The 10300-nt window shown below is 31.6% G+C and overlaps 1 protein-coding gene across 2 annotated transcripts; it reads right to left on the bottom strand.

Moving 5' to 3' along the window:
* Positions 1-597: 597 nt before the first annotated feature.
* LOC121230627 (TSET complex member tstD) lies at positions 598-2918 on the bottom strand. 2 transcript variants are annotated; one of them, XM_041115649.1, is made up of 4 exons: positions 2825-2918; positions 2564-2681; positions 1175-1254; positions 598-1037 (listed from the first exon to the last, which is right to left on the bottom strand). In XM_041115649.1, the coding sequence occupies exons 2-4, from the start codon at positions 2674-2676 to the stop codon at positions 946-948; spliced, it is 285 nt and encodes a 94-aa protein (XP_040971583.1). In that variant the 5' UTR covers positions 2677-2681; positions 2825-2918; the 3' UTR covers positions 598-945. The 2 variants fall into 2 exon arrangements, with proteins under 2 accessions (XP_040971583.1, XP_040971582.1); XM_041115648.1 differs by lacking the exon at positions 2825-2918 and having other exon boundaries at positions 2564-2729.
* Between the last annotated feature and the right edge of the window lie 7382 nt (positions 2919-10300).

Here is a 10300-nt window from a genome sequence, read left to right on the forward strand (position 1 = left end):
AAGCTATGAGCCATAAATATATGGTCGTGCTGGCCTGAATAGAGAGTCCCCTGACCTGAACTACCACCAAGACTATGTGGTTTACTGCTTTCAATTGAAGCTTTTGGAGACATTTACCGTAAAAGTATTTACATCAAATATGCCTTTTCTTCTGGTATGGTAACAAAGGGATTTGTACCATAGCATTGCCTTTTGGCTATCCAATAGCACTTTTTGACAGCAAAAGCAATGTTAAACAAAGACTTTTGCCATCCAAAACACTTTTTACTTTTGGAACCAAACCAAGAAATTGACAGCTAAATGCTTTCAAAATCAATTTTGAACTGCAACAGTAATGCTAAATTACACTTTTATAAGGAACTAAGCATACAACACTTTTCAATCGCAACTGTAATGCATTCATAAGGAATTAAGTATAGTGACTAGCATATAATTTGCTCTTGATTTCGAAGCTGACTGCTAGGTGCTTTTCAAATACTAAACTAGTATACAATCTTTTCTTGATTTCACCGCTCCATATTTTCCTTTATTCCGAAGGTGACAACTTTGACCAAAAAATTTGTTTAAAATATATATATATATATTTCACAACTCCTCTTGTATTTAATTTGATCAAAAACAAAGCTTTTAACAAATGGAAAGATCAAAGAATTAAAATATCCAATTTGCAGAAAGTTTATTGTCCAATCTTCTAAGAGAAAGGGGGAATGGCAAGAACCACAGCCTTCAACCGGAGACAAGAACTGATCAAATCTCTGTTGGATTTGGAGGCTTTAATCCTATCCGCCTTCTGATTCTATCTTTCTCTGTGTTTTCCAGGATTCCCTTGGCAACAACATTATTAAAAAACGTGTTTCAGAACCAAACATTGGTTAAAAATGGAACCAAACAGACAAAAAAAAATCCCTTTAACTTCCAAACAATTTCATCAAGACATAAACAGATCTATCCATATTTATCAAGAAACAAGCGTTCACTTGGAGATTTCCCACAGGCATCCTTGATTGAAGAGGTTATTACAAACATCACCTCAGTCACTACACCAACATTCAAAACCCAGAATTAGTTCATCATTTAACATGTATTTCTTAACAATTTTTTAGTAGAATTGATCCCTTTTTCTTTGGTCTATTGTACAGAGTTTACATGCACTAAGAGGACAAAAAGCCCTTACGAGCAAGTTCATCATACTCATCCTTGCCGACAATGTATATGCGGACACCTCCCAGCACTGTGTAAACAATGTAAACTGACCTGATAAAGTCAAACCAAGAAGCAAAAGTCAATGTTTATAAAAAGGGGTTCAATCATCCATAATTGAACATATATATGGCTAAATATAAATTTTAGTAATTGAATTTGGTAATTAGGCCTATTTTAATCCTTGTATTTTTTGTCCACTTCGATACTTGAATTTGACAACTAAGTTCATACTTGTAATTGAATTTGAATTCTATCAAAATATGTTTGCGTGACATTCTAAGATTGTGCACGTTATCACTTAATTTTTTTTAGGTGATGATGTGACACAATCTTAGAATGTCACATTATTAAACTTTTATGTTTATCAAATTCAAGTACTAAAATGAACCCAATTAGTAAGTTTAAATATCAAAATTGACAAAAAAAATATAGATATCAAAATATATTTAATTACTAAATTTAGGGACTACAAATTATATTAACCCTATATACATTATATACTTGACTATGTTCACTTTTTAAGTCCAAAACTTTTTAACAACTATAGTAATTAAAGATGTAGGCCTTAAAGTTAACTAGGTGGGAAGTCAAGAATTAGTTTCACTATGAATTTCATCCTCCACTTTATGAACACTAATAATTTAATTTCTCTATTTTAATTTGTTAAAATTTAGTCATTATATTTTACAAAAAAAATTGAGAATTTAATCTAATTTCGATAACATAATTGACTTTACCGTTGCAGATTTAAAACTCAACAATTTATCAATTTATATATAAGACACAATAAAAATCTACGGTTTAATAATTTATACACAACAAATTAACAAATATAAAAAATTCAAATTCTTGTGTTTACCAATAACTAAACTATTATCTTAGTTTTCATACATAGTTCAACAAAAACAAATTAATGTGCGTACCAACTAAAGCTTTTTGTCTTTTATGAGGGAGGACTAAAGCAACTAATGTCATTATTAAGAAGATGAAAAGAAAGGACAAAAAGGTGTAGCCATTTACCCTCCCCTTTGCTATTGGCCTTGGCTATGGGCTATTGGCTATTGGCTATTCTCTACCCTTATCTCACTTTATCATTAATGTGACAATAAATATTTCAATTTCATGTTTCAAACAATCTGATATTGAGATGAGTTTGCTTAATCAAATGCAAGATTATCTTATGATAATTGAATTTTCCTTTTTAGGTACAAGTAAATACAATAACAAAAGGGAATGAGTTACAAACACAATTAAACCTGACATAACATCAATAATTTGAACCCATGTAAGTTTTTTTCACTACAGCTTGATAATGGAACTAATCAAACAAAAATTATGGGAAAATTTCTTTTTAACATACTTTTGTGAAGAAACAAAAAGCGCGCTCTTCATTTCTTGCACCCTTGAGATTATCAGCTCCCAATTTAACCAAGAAAGTTCTCCAGTGTAATCTTTCCTCAGATGGAACTCCATTGAACCTGCAGTACCAAAAATATGCACTATCAAATCAAAGGAAAAAAAAACCAGAATTTCAATGTAATTTCTTTAGAGTTATATATATATTCTCGCACTAGAAAGTAAACAAACAAACATACGTACATATAAACACATTTGAAGGTACCTCTTTAGAATAATGTGTCCAGCAAAGTTAGAGAAGAGTATTGCCAGCAACATATGATCTGGTTTGTCGATGTAAATGTGTGTTTGAATATAATTGTTTTTTTTTGGTTATACCAATGTTATTATGTTGGATTAAATATGCAATAACACAAGGAAGGAGTTAAATTTTTTTTTTTTGATATGCCTAGAAAACCACCTCTATAGAAATGATTTTACTCATCATCATTGGCTAATAACCCTAGAAAATGTGAGGAATACAGTGTTAGACCAATTCAAACAGGTTCTTTCCCGAGGAAGGTCCCAATAAATTGCATCAATTTAATATATATTTTTGAGGTTATTATAGAAAGATGGGTTTTGCTTGGATGAACTTCAATTGTAAAAAGAACCAAACTTTAAGGCATAGTATATACATAAGATCATTATCACACTAAGAGATAATATTGTAAATTTTCAAATTAAATAAAAATGTATATGTATGCCAATGACTTTGAATGCGTACTACTTTGTGAAAATTTTGTGTTATTGTAGACATAAATTTTTTGAGTTAAAATAAGAACTAAAAGTTGAAATAAAAGTAATTGTTAATAAAATTGAATTAAAATCTTTGGATAAATACTTTAATCCTTCTATTTTATTGAGTTTTAGTCCAAGTATCATCTAGATTTGATTTTGGATTGATGTTGGATTGATGCAATTTTCTTCGAGAGTTTTTAATACTTGATCTTGGATCAATGAGATTTGCTTCTAAGGTTGTCAAGACTTTATATTGAAAAATAAATTTTTATCTCTTTTAATTTGATGCAACCAAATGGGGAGAGTTTTTATCAAAGGTATTTAAGGCTTATTTTGGATGGATGATTTTGCTTAAATTTCCTTCTGGACTTAATATTGAAGAATGGTTTAGACTCTTTTCTATTGATTAAACGATATCATATAATAGTTTTTAAAGTTTTCTTGGGAGTTTTAGAAAAAGCATCTAGGCTTCAAAAGCTTCTCTTCAATCTTTAAATTATGAATTTTTACACTTACGAACTTATCAAGTTGTGTTGAATAGCTTAGAAGTGATCCTTTTTTATAGTGCTAGCCAATCAAGTAAGAGGGAGTTATTGTAAAACATAATTTTTTTATTTGAATGATAAGTAAGGATTAAAATCTTTCATTTATAATTTATCTCATATAATTTAAATTAATTAGAGATAAAATAATACTTTAAATATTCATTAAATTTATTAAATTAATAAAATGAAATGAAAATAATCTAAAGCAAACTAAAATAATAAATAATATCCAAATACAACTAGAAACAAAAAAGTTGTATGGTTTTTCCCCTAATTATTGGAATTGATTGCATCGAGTTGTTTGGTTAAAACATTTTCATAAGCTCGCTCAAAAGGAGATTATATGACAACTTTATAAAAGATTTTTAAATTTTTAGTTTCTTGATTAATATCTTATTATCTAATTTAATTAGAAATAAATAATAATGGCCCACAATGAATTTTGATTGGTCAAAAATTCTCCTTTTACAAATGTCCCTCATATTTGGGAGAAAGAATTGTATGAAACAGTGACGCCACATCATCTGTATCCCTTTCCAATAGTTTTATACCACATCAATATTCTTATCCTGAATTTCAGGATTTTAATTTGAATTTAATTTTTTTCAGCATAAAATCCTGAAATTCTGGGTAAGAATACTGATGTAGCATAAAACTATTAGAAAGGGATACAGATGACGTGGCGCCATTGTTTCATACAATCATTTCCCCATATTTGGTCACGTACATGAATTTTATGGAGTGTAAAAGTAGGCAAATCATGAAACTTGAATTGCTTCCGATGCCGAGAATTTCTTCATATTTAATGTTTCTTGATAATATTTACAATTTTTAGTCGTCAAAGTTTTTTTTTTCATTTGGACTAAACTTGACAATTAGACCTGGTTGCCTATATAACCTCCTTTTTTTGAAAGATGAGGTCTTGACGTAGTTTTATTTTTTTAGATGTGCACTTTAATACAGTGCTTTGGAGTGATACAACAGTTTAAGCTTGCATTTTAGGAGCCTTATTTTTTGGATAAACAATTTAAGTTTGTGCTTAAGAGATTATATTTTGGATGAACAATTTAAGCTCATGTTTTGGAGCATCATATTCTTCCTTTGAGATGAACAATTTAAATTTGTCTTTAGGAGCAAGGTGACAATTTAAGTTCGTGCCTAGGAGAGATGTTTTTCATTAGCCTCTTTGACATATAACCAAAGTCCAACCATGATCATTTTGATACTACTGAAACATATAATTGCTTGTTGAAGATTCATTGTCTTACTTGTCTTATGATTTTTGTGCTCTCAGTGTAGTAATTTCATCATATTTAATAAATTACTAAAATGACAAAATTGATTATTCATGGAAATAAACAAATGTTATTCATTATCTCTATGTTGTATTGACCTCAATCGTTTTTGCAAGTAAATAAAAATGTATAAACAAATATTGACTCATCGATTATCTAAGGTTAACAAATATTAAGTTTCATTTATAGAAAAATTATAATGTGAGAAGACAATTTCTATTAGTAGGTAATTTAAATTGTCCATAGTCCATAGGATCAGATTGAGCAAATGTTTGAAATAATTGGGGATTGTTATGTTATCTATAAGTTCAATTGGAGAGATAACTTGTTGTAGCGACCTAAAAATTGGGCACGGGCGCTAGTCGAAGTAATTATTGAAAATTTGAAAACTGAATCTCGATTTTATTTGAAAAAGGAGTCGCCACCGATCTTTTTTTTTTTAGGTGTGATCGGACACCTAATAAATTCTCTTTTAGAAGAAAATTTTATTTTTAAATTTCTAAAAAAGAGGTAATTTTAGGTCTACGTAAGAATCCAGAGAAAATTCGAGTTCGGGAGTCGGTTACGCGCGAGGAAGGTATTAGCACCCTCGCGACGCCCAAAATTGGTATCTTGTTAAACGCGTGTTATCTTAATTTTCAAAATACGAGTTCAATTAATATTTAATCGTGATCCGATTGAAACACGAGAATTTCTTGTTTTGAAAACACGAGAATTTTAAGACATAATATTTTTTTAAAACCAAAATTTATGAAACACGAGATTTTTTTTTTGAAAACACGAAAATTTTCAAAACACCGAAATTTTTGAAAACAAGAGGATTTTTGAAATACGAAAAATTTTGAAAACACGAAAATTTTTGAAACACGGAAATTTTTGAAAACGAAAATTTTTGAAACACAAAAATTTTAGAAGACACTAAAAATTTGGAAAATGGATTTTTTTTTTTGAAAACACTGGATTTTTTACACAAAATTTTTGATTTTTTATTAAACACGTATCGTATTTAACACGAATCAGTGATATTCACTCAACATAGCAATGAAATCAACGAATTAGTGTCAAATCGATTCATTGTCTTATTTTAAAAACACGAATATATTTTTTTTGAAACACGAGAAAAATTTTTGAAGGCACGAAAAATTTTGAAAAATATAAATTTTTTTTTTGTAAATATGAGACTTTTTTAATATTTTTTATTTTAAAAAGGGCGTATCGATTTTAACGCGAACCGGTGATATTCACCCAACGTAGCGATGAAATCAACGATTTTATGTTAAATCGATTCGTTGCCTTATTTATTAAAATTATCTAAAATAAATAAAATTAAAATTGAATTAAAAATATAAATACCAAAATATAAAAATATAAAGATGCATAAAATGTTAATAATATTATAAGGAAACAACATAAAAATACGATGGTTAAATTTAAAATAAAATAAACGAAATTACCGAAAAACTCCCGAAACACGAGCTTCGTTGAACGGGTTACACGAATTGAAACTCTTTTTTTCTTTTTTTCTTCTTTTTTCCTTTTTTTCCTTTTTTTCTCTTTTCTTTTTTTCTTCTTTCTTTTTTCTTTTTTCTTTCTCTCTTTTTTTCCTGGCCTGCTTCAGATTGGGCTGGGACTGCTGGGCCTGCTGGGATTGGGCCGCGCGGGCTGCTGATGCTGGTGGGCTGCTGTGGCCTGCTTCTTTTTCTGGGCTGTTTTTTCTTTTTTTTTTGGGCCTTTTCTTTTTGGGTTGCTTTTTTTTGCTTTGGTTTTTTTTTGGGCTGATTTGTTTTTTTGTGTTGTTTTTTTAATTAATTTTTTTTGGGCTGTTGGGTTTGGGTTTGGGTTGCTGCTGGGTCTTCTTGGGTCACGGGTCGGGTCGGGTCGGTTTGACCCGATTGTTAAATTTTTTTTCTTTCTTCTTCTTTCTTCTTCTTCTTCTTCTTCTCCTCCTCCTACACGAACCCTAGCCGCCACCACCGCTTACGCCGCCGCTACCTCCTCCGATGCCGGTACTCTTTCTTTTCTTCTCCTCTTTCTCTTTTCTTCTCTTTTCTTCTTTTTTCCTTCGAAAAAATCTCTCTTTTTGCAAGTTTTTTGATTTTTTCGTGGGTGTGGGGGTTTGATTTTGGGGTTTTAAACCCATTTTATAGTTGATATTTGCTTCCTTTTTGCAGGTGGTAGGTGAAGAAGGAGCAGCCACCCATGTTTGTGGCCTGAAAATCTGGGAAGTGGGTGCCCCAAATCACGTAACCTGTCTAAAGGACCAAATCACAAATGCAGCAAAACTTCTGGGGCTAAATGTAATTTTTAGAAAATTTAGGATTAAAATGAAATTTAATGAAAGTTTAGGGGTCTAAGTGAAATTTAAAGAAAGTTTAAGGGTCAAAATGAAATTTAGGAAAAGTTTAGGGGTCAAAATGCAATTTTTATTTTTAAAATTTTTTTTTTGAAATTTTGAAAATTAAACACAAATTCTAGTCGGACAAAAATTTAGTGCTTACAACTGCCCCTCTTTGCTCATCATTGTGAAACAAGGATAGTGCAAAGACTTAAAAGCACTAAATTTTGTTCAATTGTCCAATCTTTATTCTTTACTCGGCATGTGATCCTGAGCTCAACTCATTTCTCGCAATATGAATTGACTCTTTAAAACTAGACATTAAAAATAGAAATTGAAAATAGCTCAGCACGTGAGCCAAGGCTCAACTCACTTCTCGCAATATGAGTTGATTTTTGAAAACAGAATTTGCAAAAGGCTCAACTCACCTCTCGCAATATGAGTTGATTTTTTGAAAAATAGAAAAAGGCTCAACTCACCTCTTGCAATATGAGTTGGTTTTGAAAAATAGAAATTAAAAGGCTCAACTCACCTCTCGCAATATGAGTTGATTTTGAAAAACAGAAATTGAAAAGTAAAAATTGAAAATACCTCAGCGTGCCCTGAGGCTCAACTCACCTCTTGCAATATGAGTTGATTTTTTTTTGAAACACGAAAATTAAAAAAAAACAGAAATTAAAAACAGAATTTGAAAAGACCTCAGCGTGTAGCCTGAGACTCAACTCACCTCTTGCAATATGAGTTGATTTGAAAAGTAGAATTAGTAAAGCAGAAATTGAAAATACCTCAGCGTGCCTTGAGGCTCGACTCACCTCTCGCAATATAAGTTGATTTTTGAAAAGCATAGATTGAAAAAAACATAAATTGAAAATACCTCAGCATGTGAGCCGAGGCTCAACTCACCTCTTGCAATATGAGTTGATTTTGAAAAACAAAAATTAAAAGGCTTAACTCACCTCTCGCAATATGAGTCAATTTAAAACATAAACTAAAAATACCTCGGCGTGCCCCGAGGCTCAACTCACTTCTCGCAATATGAGTTGATTTTTTTAAAAAATTTAAAAATACCTCAACGTGTCTTGAGGCTCAACTCATTTCTCGCAATATGAGTTGATTTTGAAAAACAAAAATTAAAAGGCTTAACTCACCTCTCGCAATATGAGTCAATTTAAAACATAAACTAAAAATACCTCGGCGTGCCCCGAGGCTCAACTCACTTCTCGCAATATGAGTTGATTTTTTAAAAAATTTAAAAATACCTCAACGTGTCTTGATGCTCAACTCATTTCTCGCAATATGAGTTGATTTTGAAAAACAAAAATTAAAAGGCTTAACTCACCTCTCGCAATATGAGTCAATTTAAAACATAAACTAAAAATACCTCGGCGTGCCCCGAGGCTCAACTCATTTCTCGCAATATGAGTTGCTTTTGAAAAACAAAAATTAAAAGGCTTAACTCACCTCTCGCAATATGAGTCAATTTAAAACATAAACTAAAAATACTTCGGCGTGCCCCGAGGCTCAACTCACTTCTCGCAATATGAGTTGATTTTTTAAAAAATTTAAAAATACCTCAACGTGTCTTGAGGCTCAACTCATTTCTCGCAATATGAGTTGATTTGAAAAACAAAAATTAAAAGGCTTAACTCACCTCTCGCAATATGAGTCAATTTAAAACATAAACTAAAAATACCTCGGCGTGCCCCGAGGCTCAACTCACTTCTCGCAATATGAGTTGATTTTTTAAAAAATTTAAAAATACCTCAACGTGTCTTGAGGCTCAACTCATTTCTCGCAATATGAGTTGATTTTCCTTGGAAAGCATGAATATTAAACATCAAAATACCAAAACCAGTCCTTTGGTAGAACTCGGGTATCTTTTCCTTTGATTCAGTGCGACTCTCATTCAAGATTTCTTGCTTTACTGGATTACCTGTATATGCCATGCATGATGTCATCATGATATGCACATGTTTGTCTTAAATGCCTTTATGCCTACATGATTATGCAGTGCTCCTTAAGCATATTGGTCGTATGTCATTTTCGCCATGATTGTTGAGGATCTGCGTTCATTGCTTTGATTCTCGACCTTCTCTTTAGGCCTCATACCTGTCTTCGAGCTTTACGAGTAATCGACGTTTCTCAGATATCACCCTTTTGCCCTTGGTTAAACTTTGTTCTTGCTTTGAAGATCTTGCACTTATCAAATTCTTATCCGGGTAATGCTTGACATTTCTTTTGTTTAGAGTATGTCATTTCACTATTTATCATTAAATAAACACATAATGAGATGCATGAAAATGGTCAGGTAGGGACACAAAGGATATCTCATATTCCTTTATTTCAAGTGTGGCAAACAAAGAAAGTTAACCAATGAGAGTAAAAATGTCAAAAAGAAAGAAAAGGTCGTATTCAACGGATACAAATGCTCTAGATATTCAACACATGAACTCTTCCACGTTCCTCAATCAATAATCTTTTCGAGCATGACTTCTTGCGTAGAAAATTTCGAGCTTTCAGAAGTGCTTCAAATACTGTAGTCTCACTACTTGACCTATCGTTCGACCGCCAGGTTTGTTTCATTAGGACGCCCTCTCGGGTTTCATCCTAATCTTTTGTACTAATCAAGACGCCCTTTTCGGGTTTTCGCCCTTTTTTTAGATGCCCTTTTCGGGTTTCATCTTAAGCATAATATTTCTTCACCGCATCCGAATTCACCGGATTCGGTAACTCCTTCCCATCCATCTCGGTAAGGATTAAAGCTCCTCCTGAGAATGCCTTTTTTA

This window comes from Gossypium hirsutum, chromosome A06 (assembly GCF_007990345.1).
Source record: "Gossypium hirsutum isolate 1008001.06 chromosome A06, Gossypium_hirsutum_v2.1, whole genome shotgun sequence".
Classification (NCBI taxonomy): domain Eukaryota; kingdom Viridiplantae; phylum Streptophyta; class Magnoliopsida; order Malvales; family Malvaceae; genus Gossypium; species Gossypium hirsutum.

Excerpts from the sequence above, each read along its gene's own strand:
- LOC121230627 (XM_041115649.1), bottom strand. The coding sequence starts at position 2,676 with ATGGAGTTCCATCTGAGGAAAGATTACACTGGAGAACTTTCTTGGTTA. Across the intron at positions 1,255-2,563 it reads CTTTTTGTTTCTTCACAAAA|GTCAGTTTACATTGTTTACA; the intron begins GTATGTTAAAAA and ends TGACTTTATCAG. Across the intron at positions 1,038-1,174 it reads TGAGTATGATGAACTTGCTC|TGACTGAGGTGATGTTTGTA; the intron begins GTAAGGGCTTTT and ends ATGTTGGTGTAG.